The sequence below is a fragment of the Cynocephalus volans genome, chromosome X (assembly GCF_027409185.1).
Source record: "Cynocephalus volans isolate mCynVol1 chromosome X, mCynVol1.pri, whole genome shotgun sequence".
NCBI classification, from domain to species: Eukaryota; Metazoa; Chordata; class Mammalia; order Dermoptera; family Cynocephalidae; genus Cynocephalus; species Cynocephalus volans.
Window position 1 is genome coordinate 66919188 of NC_084478.1, and position 21822 is coordinate 66941009.

The following is a 21822-nucleotide window of genomic DNA, read 5'->3' on the forward strand; positions in this document are numbered from 1 at the left end:
GATGTTATGACTTTATTCTAGTTTTTAAAAATTATCATTTCTGTTATTTTCTAGTGTATTAGGTGGCTAGTAGGACAGATGTATATGTTCATTGTTACCATATTGATTCAGCCTCTTAAAGTTTTTTATCTGCATGAATAATGTAGATTAACATTATAAGGGAAAAATAGCTTAGTGATTTTTGTTGTTGCAAATATTTAGCATAGACAACTAGGTGCAGGGGGTTCATTTAGGTTTTTGTTGATATTGTTTTTAGAAGCACTGACAGGATTGGCCAGATTTCAGACTTGAATTCATCAGGAGTTAGTAAAATATTATATATTAATTTTTCTTTTCTTTCTTTTTTTTTTTTAAAGATGACCGGTAAGGGGATCTTAACCCTTGACTTGGTGTTGTCAGCACCACGCTCACCCAGTGAGCTAACCAGCCATCCCTATATGGGATCCGAACCCGTGGCCTTGGTGTTATCAGCACCGCACTCTGCCGAGTGAGCCACAGGCCAGCCCTATATTAATTGTTTTCATTGATGAATCTATATATTAGCATATCTTAGTTGTATATTTGTAAGATTACTCTAGGAATTGTGGTTCTTATTAGCATATCCTATTTTGCTACTGTTTCATAGCTTAGCTCAGTGTACTCATTTATTTTTTCAACTCCAGTTTCTTAATCAGTGAAGTAAATATCTTTACACTTCAGTCTTGTTTTTCAAAAGAAAAGAACAGAACTGAGGTTATCAGATGTGGGAAAGAAGGAAGGGGCTGGGGGGGTGGGTAAGGGATAAATTGGTAAAGGGCCACAAAAATCGATTAAATTGTATAATGTTAAATGTACTAATTATCCTGATTTGAACATCACATACTGCACACAGGTATTGATACTCAGTGCTGTACCCCACAGATATGTACAATCAACTATATTCCAATTAAAAAATAAATGAAAAAAATTTTTAAAGATTTTAATTCTAGCCATAGTATGTTTTAGACACAGAGATAGTTACTGTAGATATCAGTGTGTTTAAGATACTTGCTTTGTCTCTGATCATATTGCTATTCTTCTGGTACTTTCAAGACAGTACACTAAACTTTGTGTACAATGCTGATGTTAATTAGAAAGATTCTTTATGTTCAATTTGTTCAGAAACATCTATGGGACTACTGTGAGTGAATATGATTAAAATAGTCCACAAGTTTATTCTGGTAAAGACTGTTTAAATATATAACCATTTTCTGAGGCATTCTAAGGGAAAACATTTTATATTTAGGGAGCTGACATTTTTTGAGGACCTACTGTGTATCTTCAGGCAGTGTCATCTCATTTAACCTTCACTATACCTTCTTCTGTAAAGTAGTTAATTGCATTAAATGGAAATATTTCTATAAAAATTGAGAAAGTTATATCTGATTTCTCTAGAGAGAGATTCTGGTTTCCAGGAAATCAGACCATTTATGTAAAAATTCTATTTAGCACACTATTGCATTTATGTGAAATTGTTTTATTCTAATTGTAGAGAAATCAGTTTAAATAGTGGGGATATCTTTGCTGAACACTGTCAAAAAAAAGTTCCCAAAAGGCACATATTGCTTCATATATATTCACAATATTGAAACTGGTGATGATAAGGATATTAGTTATTTGAATTGATTTCCAGTGCATTTATCTAGCCTTGTCCCATTTGTATTATAAATCAGTTAGAATATTGAAGATGTTGAAATGTGTGTGGGGGAGTGCCTTTCAGGTTGATCTTGTTCTCCAGGAAGGAGCCAACTTCTTAAATAACAGCACAATTGAAATCTTCAATTTGAGAAGTAGGTGGAATGAGCTAAGAGACTGATTATCTGTAGACTACCATTATAAGATATTTAAGGAAAAGACAAATTGTTGTGTTGGGAGGATAGCAATTATGAAAGCTGTTTTTTTATTTTATCATACTATGCATGTTATATTCTCAATTTTTATGTGTACATTCAATTTTGAAACCACAGTTCTAATAATTTAGACTTAATATTGATTACTGGTTTTAGTATATGCCACCAGTTTTTATACCACAACTTCCCTATTCTTGATCCTTAAATTTTGTAAGTGCCTCTGTAGTTTGAAGAATGGTTTTGTGTAATTTTTCATGGTTATGTGGGTATGCAATTTTTGATTCTTTGGGTGTCTGAAACTGGCGTTTCGTTTACATTCACACTTGAAAGATAACTTGGCTGGGTATTAAAAAATCAATTTAAATGTTTTCTTCCCTTCTATGTATTTTGTTCTTTTGTCTTTTTCTAGTTTATGTTTTGGAAGAGAAGTCTGAAGCCAGTCTGATTTTTGGTTCCTTTTTCCTCCTGTGTGCTTATGGGTGGCATTCTTTATCCTCATATAAGTGAAAACTTTGGTGTACATCTTTTATATGTCTTGGTGTGGAACTTTTATTTCTTCACATGAAAATAGGTTTTTAAAAATAAGTTTTCTTCTCAAATATTTTATAAAAATACAGAAAACTATTTTAAAAATCAAAAAAATGCAGTAAAGTATTAAGTTAAAATTACCTGTTATTCCCACCTCTCAAAAACAAAGCCTTTGAAGTTTTCCAGACATTTTTTCTATGCATACATGTACACAAACACAATTATCAGTATTTATTTTATCAGAATTGGCTCGTAGCAGCTTTTTTAAACATTTTTTTTCTTTTTTAAAAAAGACACTCCAATAGAAAAAAGACTTAAATAGGCACTTCACAAAAGAACATATTTGAATCTCTTCAAATATCAAATCAATTGTGGTATAAAAACTGGTGGTATATACTAAAACCAGGGCATGTATACATTAATGCACCCTAACTGTAAATGTGTAGCTTGATGCGCTTTCACATATGTATACATCCATGAAATGCAAATGAAGATATAGAGCACTTCCAACCCCCTAGAAAGTTCACTGAGATTCATCTACATTGTTGCATGTATCAGTAGTTTGTTTCATTGCTGTTAGTTGTTCCTTTATAGTATGTACCACAAGTCATTATCTGTTCTGTCAGTGTACATTAGGATCGGTTCTAGTTTTTGGCTCTTATGGGTAAAACTGCTGTGAGTTTTCATGTATATTTTTTGATAGACATATGCACTCATTTCTCTCGTATGTATACCTTGGAATGGGATTGCTGGGTCACCAGACATATTTATATATGTAAATATATTTAGCTATCCTAGATAATGCCAGACAGCTTTCTAAAGCAGTTATACCAAAAAACATTCCCACCAGCAATGCATAAGAGTTCCAGTTACTCCACAACCTTATTAACACTTAATATTATCAATCTTTTTAATTTTAGCCATTCTGGTGGGTGTGATAAGGTATTCGTTGTGGTTTTTAACTTGAACTTCCTTCAAAGTAATGATGTTGAGCATCTTTTCCTATAATTAGTAGAGACTCAAATATCTTCTGTTGTCAAGTGCCTATTTGCCTTTTTTTATTAGATTGTCCTGGAATCAAACCATTTTTCCATGGAGCCTTCATTTCTTTTAGTGGATAGTGTACTTTAGAAAAAAATTTAGGTATTGGGTGTGTTTGCTGCTACTTGGGAGTCATTGCTTCTAAGGTTCCCAGCAGACAGGCTAGGAAGTGTGTGTGTATGTGTGAGTGTTTATGTTCATTCATATTTACACCTCCAGCCCATTTTGCCTTTGACTTTGTGTTCTAGGAGAGAATTTTCTTTTTTTTTTTTTTTTGGCCTGGTATCTTCAGTGTGCACCAACATCTCCACTTGGTTGTGTAATGGCATTTCAAATTTAATATATCCAAAATCAAACACTTTTATCTGCACTTCCCACCACCCCAACCCTGCTCTTTCTATAGTCTTCCTCATCTCAGCAAGTGGCAGCTCTATCTTTCCTATTACTCAAGCTGTGTATCTGAGGTCATCTTTTATTCTTCTCTTTCTCTCATACCACACTTCAAACCATCAGCATGTCTTTCGACTCTTATTTAAAAACCTATCTACGACCTAACATCTGACTTCTTACTACCTCCACTATTATCATGCTGGTCTAATCCATCTCTTACTTGAATAATTGCAGTACCTTCCTAATTGTTCTTCTTTATTCTGACTTTGCTCCTTCATAGCCTTTTTCTCCTTATAGGAACCAGAGTGATCCTTTTAAAATACAAGTCACAACATGTCTCAACTCTACTCAAAAACACCCATTTCCCACCTCATTAATAATAAAAGCCACATCTGTACTTAATGGCCTGCAAAGCCCTACTGATCTGGACTCCCCTGCTTAACTCTCTGACCTTATGTAGACTTTCTTTGACTTTCATTGTCCTCTTGTGTGGTGATTAAATCCTTTCACAGATCTACAGCTTGAGGACAAGGAGATGTTCAGTTTTCATCTATTATAGTTCTTCTGTACTGAGGTGTGGTTTACTTTTACCCCATAGTGAGTTCTCTAATACTCTGAATTAATCAAATACCTTAAAGACTGTGATCTCCACCATGCACAGCTACCAAAATTCTTCCTTTCTGCAACCTTGCTGATTTGGCTTTATTTGTAAGGACTCTGCCTCCCAGAATGCGAAATGGCTCGGTCAGTCCTCTCCTTTTCATCTCCAATATGCATTCTCACTCCTGCCATTTTTTTCAAAAACAATGTTAGTTGCTCTCTCCAAATATCTGTAGAAAGCTTGTAGGGATGAGACAAAACCAGTACCTGATCAATTTGCTAATTGGTACAGATTCTTGTCCAGTCAATAAGGGACAGATATTAGGGTATAAGTATGAAGTTAAGTCTCCTTTCAGTTAGCTTCTCCTCAGTCTAGTTCTGATCACCTTATAATTGATTCTTCCTAGTTTCTAACACATTTTTATGTATCAGTCTTTGTGATGGTGGTATGACTTCATCTTTTTGGCCTATTTAATAGCCTGAATGTTGTTATGTGAGTTTTATCCAAGGAACTGTGCTTTCATCAGTTATTTCTTAGGGTAAATTTCATTACTCACAATCTTGACGTCACCAAGAATTGGGCTTAGATAAGGAATGACTTTATAGATAAAGGATTCTATATAAATATAAAAATATTGAATTGGATATCATGCACAGTGATAATTTTCTTTATTTATATAAGCAAAAATTCCACTGTTAACCAGGTATATACAGGTATAAACATGTAGGTTTGAGCCACTGTGTGTCATTAGTTAGATCTGAGTTTGAATTCCGGCACTTTGAATTATTCACTGTGCAATTTGAGGAAAGTTATTTAATCTCTCTCAGCTTTGGTTCTTTTTGTTTGTAAAATGAAGCTTAAAAATGCTTATCTTGCATTTGTAACTTTCTTTGAAATGTATAAAAATAAGATGGATTGATGGATAGATATGTGATAATGCATATATAGTAAAATGCTGTAGACTATGGGTGGGTAGATATATGGGTTTTCACTGAACAATTCATTCAAATTCTCTGTATGTCGGAAAATTTAAAATGTTAGGAAAAAGTAATCTTGCAGGCTTGTTAGGATTAGATGAGATAAAATATGAGAAGTGCTTGGCATGTAATAAGTGCTCAATAAATATCGGTTGTTAAAAAGCACTTCATGGGTAGACATGGTTTGTAGGATTGATAATACAATAAGGCAGTTTATGAAATGTTTAAAAGTACCTCTCAGTTTTACTGGTCTCCTTCACTCCAGATACCTGAATAAGAATCTCTGGGTTGTTGTACGTGGGCTTTGCTTTTATTTTCTTCTTTTTATTCTTCCTTCCCTCTTCCCTTTCTTTTCTCCTCTCCTTTCTTGGTTATTATAAAGTGCAGCCAGGGCTGAGAACCACTGATGGGGACAAAGGAGGAGTGGTGGAACAAGTAAAGGAAAAAGAAGAGAAGGGTTAGGCAACTAATACAGAGCTTTTATGGTGTAGATAAAGGGTCTTTGTTAGTAAGTACTCTTTGGAATCATTTGTCAATTCACTCATTTTTTTTTTAACTCAATTTTTGCCTCCATCACTTGTAGACTCAACTTCCTCATTGGTGTAGGTAAAGATAACAATACATAATGCTTAGAGTTGTCGTAAAGGTTAAATTTAGCTAAATAATGTACATAAAGTACTTAGCACTTAATAAATGCTCAATCAATAGTAGTTCTGTTGTTATAATAAAAATAAAAGTATTATAATAATGAAAGACATTTATTGAACAGCTATTCCTGTGTCAGTTATTGGTTAGGCACTGGGGATATTGCAACGAATCTTACAGATATGGTCTCTTCTCTCAAAGAGCACATAGGATTATGGGGGAGAAAGATCTAGAATCAAGTTCATAAGAGTGTTTTAAGTGCTGAGATAGAAAGGAGAGAATGGTGTGGCCCATGGAAATCCGGGCCTAATTTTGCATCTCTCTTTGGCCTTGTCCTCATTCTTCAAGAGAGTGTCCAGAGATGTTTTAGGTTTATTGGACTTTGCTAACAAATTATCGGGGTCTCAGATATCCAGATATCAAGGTCTTGTTAGGAAAAGGGATTTGTGCCTATCCTTCATTTGGATTTGCAGGTGGAGGAGAGAAGGAGAAATGAGCGTGATATACCATTTCCTGCCTCCCCCGCCTCCCCAAGCCTAGTCAAACCATTCAGAGGGAATTTTTCCTGGATAAATTAGACTAGTTTCTAATTATAGATTAGATAATTAGCTCTTTAACATAATCACTGTTTAAACATTGAGAACAAATACTTTAGCAAATAGATTTTTTTTTGTACACATAAGATTTAACAAAATGTATCCAACTTAAATATTTGTATTCAAGAAATGTCAAAAGAGTGATGGTAAGTCACAGCAAGATGGAGCAGTAACATGGTGTCCTGATGCATAAATTTGGAGGCAAAGCCAATGTATTAAGTAAAGAGCAGCCAAACGTTGTTACTATGAAAAATTTTGGAATTGTATTTTATAACCACTTGGGATTATTAATGGGATTATTAATGCTACTTTGTGTTGGTCCTCAGAATCATGGCTATTATTTGCCTTTTTTATCTGATAGCTTCAAATTAAGTTTTATTATAATATTTCTAGGAGTTTCAACATTTACAGATAGGTGCTGGGCCATTTTTGCAGATGTCTTTCAAATTTAATGAAATATTTCATTTTTACTTTTGTCTAAAACTACTATAATGTTATATATTGAAATAATGGGGACCTGCCCTAAGATTATCAGATTGGAGGGTTGATAATTCTATTTGTACAAAATTGAATTTACTTTTTTTTCTTATTACTAAAGCAAGATGAGTATAAATAAACTTTTTTAACATTTTGGTGTATACTTGTATTCTTCCAGACCATTTTGTATGCACATGCACTGTATTAGTCAGGGTTCTCCAGAGAGACAGAATCAGTAGGATATGTTATAATTATATGAGAGGGATTTATTAGGGGAATTAGCTCATGTGACTATATAGAAAAGTCCCATGATAGGCCGTCTATAAACTGGATGCCAGTAGCTTGGCTCAGTCCAAGTCCAAAGGCCTCAAAACCAGGGAAGCTGATGGTGTCCTTGGTGTAAGTTCTGGAACCCAAAAGCTGAAGAGTCTCAAGCTCTGATGTCCACGGACAGGAGAGAAGAGTGTGTCCCAGCTCCAGCGGATCGAGAGAGAGAGCTTCACCTCTTTCCTCTGTCTTTTGTTCTCTCCGGACCCCCAGTAGATTGGATGGTTCCCATCCACATTGAGGGTGGGTCTTTCCTACCCAGGCCACTCAGACTCTCATACTAATCTCTGCTGGAAACACCCTCACGGAAACACCTAAAAAGATAGCTTTACCAGGTTTCTCAGCATTCCTTCATCTAACAAGTTGACACCTAGAATTAACCTTCACAAGTACACATGTATTTTTTAATGTAATCATAATGTATGTACTCTTTTATAATATTTTTTTCACTTAAAACATTATCTTGTATGTTTAAGCACATTTTTAAAGGGCTGCATAATATCCTTTAGTATGGATATACCATTATTTATTTAATGGAGCAAATAAAGGAAACAGACATCTTTTTTTTTTTTTTTTTTTTTTTGCTATGTGCAGCTATATTTCATGTTGTAAGGAACATTCTTGTAGCTAAATCTTTGTATTCATTCTTAATTATTTTCTTAGGATAAATTTCTGAAAATGGAATTGCTAGACATTTTTAAGACTTGATATATATCACCAAATTGCCCTTCAGAAAGGTCTAACCAGTTTACAGTGCCACCAATGGCTTATGAAAGTAACTGTAACTATTTTTATACACTTAGTATTTTCTATCCATTAAAATTTTATTATAAAATGTGTATAGTAACATTATAAAAAGTAGGAAAAATAGGAAAAATATCACCTAGAATACTATTTCTCTAACACAGTCATGATTATAACATTTGTTATAATATTCTAGACTTTTGTCATATGCATAAATGGTAGTTTTGCTTTCTGCTTTTTTCATTTATTTTAAGTATTTTTCCCTGCCTTTACTTGGCCTTCACGATTTCAGTTTTTAATGGCCCCATGATAGTACAGTAAGTATGCACATTTACCTAACTCTTCCCCTATTTCTGGATAACTAATTTGCTGCTAGTTTTTTTTACATATAAATAGTACAATAGAAACACAGAGATGGGGGCTGGCCGGTTAGCTCAGTTGGTTACAGCTCAGCCTTATAACCCCAAGGTCAGGGGTTTGGATCCCTGTACTGGCCAGCCACCAAAACAAACAAAAAAAAGGGTTAAAAAAACCCAAAAACACAGAGATAGCTACCATTTATTGAACACTTACTATGAAACAATATTTATAAATGTCTTTTTCCTTCCTTTTTATTATTTTCTTAGGATTGATGTCCAGGATTGGTAATAACAGATCATGAGGATTTTTATGGCACAGACTTTCTTCCTATGTCACCTTTTCCTTTCTTATTTCTCTCTACCTTCAAATATTTATTGGAAGCCTAATATGTGCCAGGCATTGTGCTAAGAGGTACTGAGAATATAAAATGAATTAGATGGAGTCATTGGAGTCAGACATTAAACATATATGATAAAGAGGGATATGATAAAAGGCATTACTGGATGATGAGTCTATCTGTATGTCTGTCCGTCATCTGTCCATCCATCCATCTATCCATTCAGCCACCCATCCATCCACACATGATTTCCGACATGATGCCCTCTTATCCTTAAATATTTCAGTATATCAAGGACATTTTCTTAAATAACCACAATACAGTGACCAAATCCAGAGAATTTAACATGGATATAATACAATTATCTAATCTGTTGTCCACATTAAAATGTCACCATTTATTTAAATAATGTCCTTTATGGCAATTCCTCCCACCCCTCTTGATCCAAGATCTAACTGAAGAGCATGCATTGCCTTTAGTCGTCCTGTCTCTTTTGTTTCCTTTGATATGGAACAGCTCCTCAGCCTTTCTTTGTCTCTCATAACATTGATATTTTTGAAGGAAAAAAGCTAGTTATTTTGTAGAATGTCTTTCAATTTGAGTCTGACATTTCCTCTTTAGATTCAGGTTCTTCATTTTTGTCAGGAATACCATGTGAGTGATGTTGTGTTTTTCTTTGAGCATCCATTAGGAGGCATGTGATGTTGGTTTGTCCCAGTATTGGGGAGGTTAAATTTAACTATTTGGTTAAGATGGGGCCTGTCAAGTTCTTCCATTGTAAAGTTACCTTTGTAATTAATAAGAAATCTTTAGGGAGATACTTTGAAATGATGTAAATATCCTGTTCCTCATCCAGCTTTTACCTACTAGTTTTTAGCTTCCATTGATTTTCTAACTCCATCTTTCTTTCTTATATTTATTAGTTGGCTTTCTACTATAAGAGCTTTCCTTTACTTATTTGTTTGTATCTGTATGAATTCATGGATTCTTATTTTATTGAGTGGGTTATATTCTTTTACTATCATTATTTATTTTGATGCCTAAACTGTCCCAGATTTGGGCAGTGGGTGCCCCTTCAAGCTAGCTCCTGTGTGCTTTTGATATACCCCCATCATTCTTTCAGCAGTTCTGTATTTTTTGGCATAGCAAGATGATCCAGGCTCATCTTGTACTTTCCTTATCCCAGTGCCGGAATCAGCCATTTCTCCAAGGAACATGAGCTAAGGTATATGTTTTTTAAAGAGTCTCCAAAGCAATTTGGCTGGTGTGTTTCCGGAACCACTGTAAAAGAGGCGTCTTGTATATAGGAGTTCTGTCCAGATATTTGCCAAGTAAACAGGACTGAAGAGGGGTTGAAATAATCCAGAGAGGTGGAGGAGCATAAGTCACAGTACATGGAGGAGCCCAACTCATACAGAGGAGCTACAGTTTAGTGTGGTTTCAAGCAGAGAGATGAGGCTAGAGAATTAGGCAGGAACCAGTTTGTTGAGGACTTTATTTGCCATCTGAAGGAAATTAACCTTGTAGAAGATGAGGAGCCATCATAGAGGGCTCAGACTGAGTAGAGAAATGATTGGTTTTGTTAGATTTGCGTTGTGAGATCATTCTGTGCTATCACCAGTGGCAGTGCATAGAGGATGGATTAAGTTAATGTAAAATTATTTTCCAACAGGTTTGGTATTTGCCATCTTAAGGGCTTAAATTTTTTTTCCTAGAAGCCAGTGTTACAGCTGCTGGATACTAACGCCTCAAAGGGATAGTTGGCAGTAGTCTAGTGAAAGAGACGAGAGACAGACAGACACACCACACAGTATGTTAAAGTTTGAGTCATTGATTTATCTTCTTGTGGAATGGCAGTAACTCTTCTTTTAAGTGGTACTCTTAAACCAGGACTGGAACTCAATAGTAGTGTACTCTGTTGAACAATAACACAAACAAAAGTGTATAAAACAGTGTCAACTTTTTTTAATGAAAAGTCTTGATGAATAATATGTACTTGATGTACTGCTACATTTTATTTTTCTATATCTTTGGTAATAATGTCAATAATAGGGTTGATATAAACTATTCAATAATATAGACATTCTACCTGGTTGGCAAGGTAACCAAAATATGAAATATAACAATCATCTTTTCTGAAATAACAGCAAATTGCATCTTTAGCTTGAATTTTGCTATCATAAGTTTTATTTCTGTACTATTTACAGCCTGTATCTCAACCAATTGGAGTTGAACAACAAGCAGCTCTTCTAAAACCAGATTTAGTTCGAGGGTAAGTATTTTCTAATTAATACTATGAAAACAATGAAGATATGCTGAAGTATGTGTATTCCTTAGGTGCTTAGTATATATTGACTAGTGAAGCTTCTTTGTTCTTGTATTTGTATTTGTGTTTAATAAAAATGGTAGGTATTATTTTTACTTTTTATGTCAATAGAGATTGTACAGATTGTAAGATCATTAACCATTTTCTTGTTCTTTTTATTTATAGTATTCTGTTCTTAAAAAGCTTATAAGGGCTAAAAAAGGGAGCAAATAATGTAATTTAGAGTAAAATTTCAGCTAATAAGAAGTAAATTACAACTAGATGTATAATTATATTATTATTTGGTAGTTGTAAACTAGTATTTTTCTGTACATTATTCAGATTGGGTAACTTCAATTATATCTTCAAGTTCACTGATTCTTTCCTTTGTTCTACTTATTCCACTATGGTGCCCATTCAGTGAGTTTTTTATTTCTGTGATTGTATGTTTAGTTCTATAATTTCCATTTGGTTCTTTTTAAATATCTTCTATTTATTTGATGAGATTTTATTTTTTCATTTGCTCCAAGAGTATTTGTAGCATTTTGTAGTGTTTGTAGTCACTGAAGCATTTTGATGATGGCTGCTTTAACATCCATGTCAGATAATTCCAATATCTGATTCATCTTGGTGTTGGCATCTGTTGATTGCCTTTTCCCATTCAAATTGTGATTTTTCTGATTTTTTGGTATGACAAGGAATTTTATTTTCATTTATCTCCTGGACATTTTGGATATTATGTTAGGATTCTCTGGATTCTATTTAAATCTTCTACTTTAGCAGGCAGCCACCCTTTTTAGGTACATAGATCCTGGCCTACTTTTGTAAGCCATGGTTTGAATAACAATTTAGTTTTCAGCATCCTTGTAGTGCTGTTCTGGTCTGCTTGGTTCACCTGGAACCACTGACTTCCACCACTGGGCCAAGGGGTGGAGGATCCTTCCCTAGACCCACAGTTCCAGGCCTGCTCTTCAGGCCACACTCTACTGGTAGGGCTCCTGCCAGTGCCACTGGGAAAGGATAGGGTCTACTTAACTCATTTTCTGCTGCTGGGTTGGGAGTCAGGAAATATTGGGCTTGGGCTACCTTTGTCTCTGGACTGGGAGTGTGGAGACATGGAGCCTGGACTGCCTTTTGTGACTGGGTGGGTAATCAAGAGATGCCAAGCTGTTGTGTTTTTCCTCAAGTCCTGGGGGTCCCTAGGCAGTCTACTTTCTTTTTATTTCAGTAGCCTCCCGTGATTGTCTACCTTATTATTTCCAGATTTTTTAGCTGTACTTAGGAGGGAGAAGCAGGGAGGGTAAAGTTTCTGCCATCTTGTCCCAAACCCTAAACTAGTTTTTTAAGGTAAGTTTGGAATGAGAGTGATATAGCCCTATTGGCTAAAATTATGTCTCTTTTATCCTCCGAAGGTGTTATAAGTTACTGCCATTTCTCTGCATTTTTAAAAACTCTTAAGAGCAGTATTATCTTCTTCCACCACTTGTATTTATGCAAATTCTTTTTTGTGTGGACATAGAAAAAATTTAGGAGTTATTTTTATCTCTTTTTGTACATCTCTATACAGATGCTTCATGAATAGTTTTTAGGGGAAATAACTTACCTAAAAAGTAATTTAAAAGGTATCTGTTTGAAAAAAAACCAAAAAGCAGTCTGGTGCTTACCAGTCTTGCTGTTTACATTTCAATGGTATCTATATTTATCAAAATATCTTCAGGTTTATTAAAGAAAAAGCTGAAAAATGTCTTTGACACAGATAAACTAAAAGTTAGCCTGCCCTTTCATAATCATATCAATTTCAACTTGCAAAATATAACTAATTGGAATTAATCCTGTTCAACCATTTTTACATCATTCATTTTTATTTCCTGTTCTGCCTCCTGCCCTATTCCTATCTCACACACCTCGTCTCTCTATTCCCTATTGAGTTGATTACATAAACAGGTATATTTTGAGTGAGAATTTGTTTTGGTTTTAGAAGTTTTATTTGAACATATTAATGAAGTAACCCCAAAACAAACAAGTTAAAATTGATTGAGTGCATCCCCTAATAAAAGGCTCCACAGAGGTCTGTCACTGCAATGTTTTTCTTTCATTCCAATCACTGTGAGAAGATGTTTGATCTCAGTTTTTTGTAACTTTTAAAAACAGCTTTATTGAAATATAATTCACGTACTGTACAATTCACCCATCTAAAGTGTAATTCAATGACTTTTAGTATATTTATAGGGTTGTGTCATTGTAACTTTTTAAAAGACATTGTAGTATTTTTTATTTTCCTTGAACTCATTTATAATTTTAATAATTGGGAGTTTTTCTTAGAATTTTACCATAAGGATTGGAATGGGTTACTTTTATTATTATTGTTATTATTACTACTACTAGATTGAATCAAGATGTGGCAGCTATGAAGGAAAATACCAATAGCCCTGATAACCCAAGTGGAAATGGCAAACAGGATCGGGTCAAACAGAGAAGAACTTCCTGTCCCCGACCAGAGAAGGGAACTAAATTTCAGCTTACTGTCCTTCAGGTCAGTATGTAAATATGGTTTGGTTAAGAGTTGTGTGTAGAGTTCTGGAGTATCAGGAGATACAATGCTGTGGAAGTGATTGTAGAATATTGTGAAACCCTCTATAAACTAACTTTTCCTCCATTAAAAATTTTCTGATAAGAGCAATACATATTAATTGTTAAACTTGGGAAAAATAGGGGAAATATAAGGAAGAAAATAAAAATCACTTGTAACCACTACTCAGAGATAGTTCCTGTTAATGTTTTAGTTTGTTTTTATCTTTTTTTCTGTACATATGTGTAACGTTTTACATTATTAAGATTGTAATAATACTCGTAATAGTATCGAAAGTCTATTGGATTCTTTTGGGTAGGCACCCCAAATGTTGTTATACATTCATTTTATCATTTAATCCTTCAATAACCCTATATGGTAGGTGGTAGTATGCTCATTTTTATAACTGAGGATACTGAAGTTCAGACAAGTAGTTTGCCTAATGTCACTCAACTAGCAAATGATAGTCAGATCTGAATCCAGATCAAAGTTTAAAGCCCATATCTCTAACCAATATGATGTATGTTTCAGATGGATGCTTAAACCTATATACAATTTTATATCCTGCCCTTTAAAAAAATTAACATATCATGTATATTTTCCTGTATCATTAAGTAGTTTTTCAATAACATGATATTTTAAATGGTTGCATTAGATAGTCCTTTATACAGAGATATAATTTAATCCTTCCCTCTGTTGTTCTTCATTTAGGTTCTTTCTTTCTGTCTTTCTTTCTGCTAGTCTGTCTTTTTTTCTAACTTTCTGTCTTCCTCTCTCTTTTTGTCTCTGTCTGTCTGTCTGTCTGTGTCTCTTTCTCTCTCTGCAGTAAACATCCTTGAACATAAATCTTTGTATCTATCCCTGATTATTTCCTTATGATAGATCCTTAGAAGTAGAATTAGTGGATCAAAGTGTATGATCATGTTTAAAGTTTCTAAATACATGTTGCTATATTGCTGTTCAGAAAGGTTGGACCAGTTTACATTTCCATTAGCAGTGCCTCTTCTTTTGCTTAGTGTCAATTTGTAGGATTAAGAGAATTTGGAAATGAATGACTGAAGTTAAATCTTTGCATTGCAGGTAGCTATAATGACTACTGTTACTTTTTTTGCTATTTTATAAAAGTTGTGTTCCATTTTCTTTCCCACGGGGTCACATTTCTAACTTACTTTTTACTGAATAATTTGAGCCTGTTAGATTTGTCACAGAATGGCTGTTTAGGTGGTATTTTCACTAAGGGAAAACAGAATCTTTTTAGATTCCGAACTGTTTAAACTGTTGTCCACATATATTGTATGTGTCCTGCACAATTTGCAAAGAGGAGACAGTGACTGACAAACTGGTGAAATGCTTGTACTCAGGTGTCAACCTCTGGAGACAACATGGTAGAGTGTCAGCTGGAGACACACAACAACAAGATGGTCACCTTCAAATTTGATGTTGATGGTGATGCACCAGAGGATATTGCAGACTATATGGTAAGTATGGTAAAAGCAAATTATTTTCCTTTCAGCATTCTCTGTCTCTTTTTTCCCTCTAACTCTCCATCCATTTATTTCGAGCCATCTTTTTTAAAAGGATGTGGTTATTTTTTAAAATTTGTACAGAGGTAAATTAGTTATGATCAAGGGTAAGTCACTGCATCTCCTCTGGTTTCAGTATATTTTTGGAGAAAATATGAGGGGGTTTCATTAAGAGATTATCTAGATCAGTGGTTCTTATCTCTGTCTATATGTTAACATCACCTGACAAGCTTTTCAAAACGATTCTGTTGCCTGGGTCCCTGATTAAATCAGAGTCTTTGGAGGTAAGGCCTAAGCATGTATAGTTAGTAAAGATCCTAAGGTAATTCTAATCTAACTGATCTAACATCTTGCTTGTAGGTGTTCAAGTTATGTTCATTATTTTATTTAGTTTTTTATATTTTCTTTGAATCATTAAGGTTAGGTTAGTATTTTTTTTCCTTTTATTTTTGTTTTTGTTTTTGGTTTTGGTGGCGATTGAGCTAGGGTGTCAGAAAGAGTGCATAATGCTTTTGTTTCTGCCAACTTTCTTTAAATATGAATTCCTAGTAAAGCTGAATTAAGCATTTTAAAGCTAATCATTTTATCAGTTTAACATAGTATTTTCTGAACTGCCTCTTCTTTCATGTTTCTCATGAATGTTTAGCCTAATTAAAGGTCTTCCAGGCCATTCTTTATCATCTTTGATCTTTGGAGATGTTTCATTTTGTGATTTAAAAGGTTTTGGGTTTGGGCATCCTAATTTTAAAGATTAACTCAGTTATATTCTTCAGTTAACAACCAATTTATAGAATGCCAGACATTTTTTAAAATGCTGGCTTCTTCTGTGGTAGGTAGTGCCAATCTGACAAATGTCAGTGGTTTCAAAATAGAATAATTTAATGTATTATGTGGCATTTTATCATTGGTCTTTGTTAATTCTGTTGTGGCACTTGGATTTAGGTACTCAGTTTTAATTTTTTTCTTTATGGTAGTCACCATTGATACAATATTATAATTTTAAAGAAACTATACTAAATTTATCCTCACGAATAGACTTAACTTTTACTTTGGGCAGGTCGAAGATGACTTTGTGTTGGAAATTGAAAAAGAAAAATTTGTAGAAGAATTGAGGATTATCGTAGGTCAAGCCCAGGAGATCCTTCATGTCCATTCTGCTGCAGAAAGAGCGATTGGAATTGACTCTATTACCGTGGAATCCAACAGCAGCCTAGTAAGAGCAATTATTTAGCAAATAGGTCTCGTCAGATTTGTATCAGGAACTTCTTATTTATCTCTTCATTTTTAATTCAGACAGGATCATCTGAACAAGTACAGATAAATTCTGCATCCACTCAAACCAGCAGTAAGTATATTTAATAAAATTTACCATTTGGTTTTTGAAGCGAGACATTTGGAAACTTTAATTTACACATCTTCATTGGGAAAGATGTTAACTAATAAAGTAATTTGGTAAGTTGTGGGGTTTTTTTTGTTTGTTTTGTTTTTGGTGGCTGCCCAGTTCTGGGATCCGAACCTGTGACCTTAGTGTTGTAAGGCTATGCTTTAACCAACTGAGCTAACTAGTCAGCCCCTGATAAGTTGTTAATGTAGGTTTTCTCACACTTTGAGAGGACCTTATAGCCTTTCTCCAAATTTCCTCCAAGTGTTGGTTCTTTATCTGATTAATTTATTTCTGAGTTGTTGCATGGTATGTTACCAGAAAAGCAGTCACAGTACTGATGAACTTTAACAGCATAACTGTTTGAAACTTAACTGGTAGTTTTTTTTCCTGTTATGAAATGGACAGAAACTTTCTTAACTAAAACCATTATGTTCTAAGTTTGCCTCATGTTTTAGTAGTCGTTCATATCTTGATTTCATTCCACCAGTGATATGCTTCTATCTGCTCTGATTACTCATAACTTTTTATAAATCAGATAAACTTCCATAGACTAAAATCAGGGTCTTCTGTCTTCTTATGAATTTATCTCTCCATTCTTCTCAGCTCTGGTCATGGGTATACTAAGAGTGTCTGGGAGTGGGAGAAGAGCCATAGACAAATGAGGACCTCTGAAGGAATTATAGCAACATGAAGAAGCAAAAGGTGGTGTGGGGAGTAATCGAACCATTATCTTGAAATTTCGTTTGACTGTGTTAGGATGCCAGAGTCCTCCTGTATCTTATTTTTCTGGTTAGCAGAGATCTGAGCAGCTTTCTGACTGACAAAGTAGCATAAAGTTTAGAAGAAAATTACTTATTTGAGTAAGTTTACAAAGTAGGAGTTAAGATGTAGGGGTTTATTTTACTTTATTTTTTAAATTGTCCGATAGTAAAGTTAACTTTTTTTCTTTTGGTGAACAGTTCTGTAAATTTTAATACCTATATAGATTTATGTAAGCACAACCCTAATCAGGATACAGAACACGAGACATAGGTTTTAATGGAAAAATTGCTTTCCATTTTTTTAAAAAAGAGTACCTTGCTTCTAATTGCTATTGATACAATATTTGTTCCAGTATAATCTGAAGTCCTTCTCTAAAGATATAATTCATGTGCTTTAGTTCTTTAAACTATTTGTCAGGGTTGGGCAGTCTAGTCTTATGTTACACATATCCTAGTACTTTTGGAAATGGAGATACAAGACAAATTGGTTTTTTAACCTGGTTTCCCTAGTCAATAAGGTAAACAAATTGACAATTGCTTAGCATATTAATTTTTTGCTAATTCTTTCTACAGATGAATCTGCTCCTCAGTCATCCCCAGTTGGTCGATGGCGATTCTGTATCAATCAAACAATAAGAAACCGCGAGGCCCAGTCTCCTCTTTCTCTTCAGCTTTCCATGTCTGCAGTTCCTGAGCTACATCTATTTCCTAGTAAGCTTTCATTCTCTGTCAGCTTTGTCCAGATTTGGAGGCTAGGGATGCAAAATATATACCATCTCTTTAACTTGTTTTCATGGTATTTTATGCTTATGAGAATTTTCAAAAGTGTTTTTTAAGACATTAGGGTATAAGTTAAGGCATTTTTACTTAATATTTATTTTAAAAGATTTCTTTTTCCTTGAAGGGTTAAATCCTGTGTGTTTTGAGTCTTATTACAAGAGTACTTTCACACAGGTTCTCATTTGCCCCTTGCTCCTCCCGACCCTTTTGAGTTTGGGTACTAGTCCATGCTTTGTACTCATCAGTACATGCTTAGCCATTCTCTGTTATTGTTCCAGGTCCAAGAAACACAAGTAATAAGGAAATATCACAGGACACACTGCTTGATATAGAAAATAATTCATACCAGCGTGCACTTTTTACCTCCAATTCAGAACACAAGGATGTAGTTGATGGTAAGATTTCTGAATGTGCTAGTGTAGAAACTGAGCAGCCAGCTATACTTTGTCAAGTGGAAGATAAGAGGCAGATAATGGCACCAGTTACTAGTAGTTGCAATTATTCTGCTACTTCAGTTCGTGCAGTTCCCGTTGAATGTGAGGGACTCACCAACAAAGCAGGCGTATTCATACCTGTGTGTCCATGTCACCAAGCTGCCAGTCAGGCTGATGTACTTACAGCCCATCCTGGCAAATCAACTCAGATTGCTGGTAACTCTCTTATGACTCTGGCATTTGTGTCTGATCAAAAGCCTCAATCCTCATCAGTACTGCAGCCAACTATCAATGCAGAGTTTATTTCCCAAGAAGGAGGAACCACAGTGAACACTGAAGCAAGTTCTCCTAAGACAGTCATTCCCACTAAAACCCCTGGCCTGGATCCGACTACCCTTCTACCCACTACTGTCCTGGAATCAGATGGGGAAAGACCTCCAAAAATGGAGTTTGTAGACAACCGAATTAAAACTCTGGATGAAAAATTAAGAAACTTGCTCTATCAGGAGCATAGCATCTCTAGCATCTATCCTGAGAGTCAGAAGGATACCCAAAGTATAGACTCTCCATTTTCTTCCTCTGCTGAAGATACACTCTCCTGTCCAGTGCCAGAAGTCATTGCCATCAGTCACTATGGAATTCAAGATAGCCCTGCGCAATCCCCTAATTTCCAACAGACAGGCTCTAATGTGGCTGCAAGTCAGCCTGCTAATGTATCAGTGTTCAAAAGGGACCTGAATGTGATAACTTCTGTATCCAGCGAATTACGTTTACATGTAAGTAGTATCATTCTTTCTAACCAATTCCCTATTCCTTGCTTATAATTTTAAAGAAATGCCTTCTCTTCTAAAATTCTGTCCTTTGAAGTAAAATTATCTATGTGACAAGATTCTGAGTTCACAGGTATTTAAGAAGCCATGACTTAGGCTTCAGATGCCCAGAACTTATCAGTAGAGATGGCAGAACTATCTTTGGTAAGAGAGCCCTCTGGTGAATTAGCTAGGAACTTGTGAGCAATGTTTATATGTGTATTAATGACCGAACAGAAACTGATTCACAGATTATTTTACTGGGGAGGAAGAACTTTTTTAAACAATTGCATAATATTACACGAATAGATATAATTTAAATTTTTTTTTTGGTAAACTAGTAATTTTAAATTATGGAATTAATGTATAGACATGAAAGCAATTTAGAACGATAGAAAATTAAAAGTAACTATTATGTTAACACCCTCTCACACCCCATCCCACTCCCTAAACACTGTTAAGTTCCTGGTTCTCATTCTTGTGGTTATTGCCATTAATAACTTGTAAATAATATATGTATTCATCTATTTCTTGATTTAGTAATTTTAGATAATACCTATTGACTCACTTATAAAGGGTGAGGAAATTATCGTATTTTTCCTTCCTTACACTTTCCTACCCCATATATCTCCTTTTTTTTTTTTTGGCAGCTGGCCAGTATGGGGATCTGAACCCTTGATTCTGGTGTTATAACACCACGCTCTAACCAACTGAGCTAACTGGCCAGCCCCACCTCCCAGTTTTTTTTACTTGTATTTGTTAATACTGGCAAAGTTTATAATATTTACATTCCGTTCTTGAACAATTGGTTGTCTGTGCTTTGTCTGTAGGTTGATTCTTAGAATTGAAAATAAGCAGCATTTATATTATGATTATGTGTGTTATCTGATGATTGCATAATATGATTAAAACCATAATAAATGAACTGTTATTCTCTTTTATTTAAACTTTGTTGCTCAAAGGAGACTCTCCTAAGTGTCACGGTCAAGTGGATTCTTTTATTTGTTTCAAGTGTTGATTGCAACATCTGAATCATACTTACCTACCACTGTTTTGGGGTGACTAATTTGGTGATATTTTTACATGTCCAAAAATGTCTTTATTTTGCTTCACACTTGATTGACTAAGTACGGGTACGATCAAAATTTTTTCCTCCCAGAATTTAAAAGACATTGTTTCACTGTCTTTTAGCCTCCAGTGTTGCTGGTAAGAGTGATGTCAGTTTGATTATCATTTGTTTGTAGGTAACCCATTTTTACTCTAGTCTACTTCTGTCCAATAGAATTTTTACAGTGTGGAAATGTTCTATATCTGCACTGTCCAATATGGTAACCACTAGCCACATGTGATTATTGAGCACCTGAAATATGGCTAGTGAAACTGAGGGCTTGAATTTTTTTATTTAATTTTATTTTAATTAATTTAAATTTAGACAGCCACATATGGTTAGTGGCTACTGTATTGTATAGCACAGGTCTAAAGGCTTTTAGGGAACTCTTTATCTTGGAGTTTTGATTATCAGAATGTGTCAAGATATGTCATTTTTTCATGCATCCTGTACATCACTATTGTGGGCCTTTTGAGTTTGAAGATTTGTGTCTTTTTTCAGCTCCAGTTAATTTTATTTTTATTTCTTTGTTTTTCCCACCCATTGTCTTTCTTCATTCCATTTAGAAATGGTAGGAGATATATGGCCTTTTGGGTGTATTCTCAATATTTCTTAACAGTTTGCTCTCATTTAAAATTTTGTTTCCATTTTACCTTGTGTTCTTAGATATGTCTTCAATTTTTAAAAAAATTTCAGATCATTGTCTTGGTCTTCAGCCATATCCACTTAATTTTTCATTTGGCATTCATAAATTCTATTTTAAAAATCTTATTCTTGGTTCCTTTTTCACAGCAGCCTATTTTTGCATATATTTTCTCCCAAGTTTTTTTTCTCAGAAAACTGACAAAATGTTAATTCTAAAATATATAAAGAGTGCTTACAAATCAGTAAAAAAGATCAGACAACTCAACAGAAGAATAGCCAAAGCATTTGGACATATATTTCACAGAAGTAGAAATACAAATGCCTGATAAACATGTGAAAAGTTTTTTAACTTTTTTAGTAATGAGAAAAATGCAAAACTTTAAACAATGAAGAATGATTTTTTAGGGCTGGCTGGTTAGCTCACTTGAGAGAGCATGGTGCTGGTAACACCAAGGTCATGGATTCAGATCCCTTTACTGACCAGCCACCTAAAAAAAAAAAAAAAAGAAAGAAAAAAGAAAACCCAATGATTTTTGGCTCATCAGACTTGCAAATATTAAAGAAATTGACAGTATTCATTGTTGAAGAAATGGTAATTCTCATTTTGTGTTCG

At 34.5% G+C, this 21822-nt stretch overlaps 1 protein-coding gene across 1 annotated transcript in view; it reads left to right on the plus strand.

Moving 5' to 3' along the window:
* The window catches only part of WNK3 (WNK lysine deficient protein kinase 3), a 120291-nt gene that overhangs the window by 62983 nt on the left and 35486 nt on the right, over nucleotides 1-21822 (plus strand). Inside the window, 7 exon segments of the mRNA XM_063084225.1 lie at nucleotides 11099-11163; nucleotides 13582-13729; nucleotides 15127-15243; nucleotides 16346-16501; nucleotides 16582-16633; nucleotides 18007-18144; nucleotides 18492-19423. Coding sequence (XP_062940295.1) covers nucleotides 11099-11163; nucleotides 13582-13729; nucleotides 15127-15243; nucleotides 16346-16501; nucleotides 16582-16633; nucleotides 18007-18144; nucleotides 18492-19423 — 1608 coding nt within the window.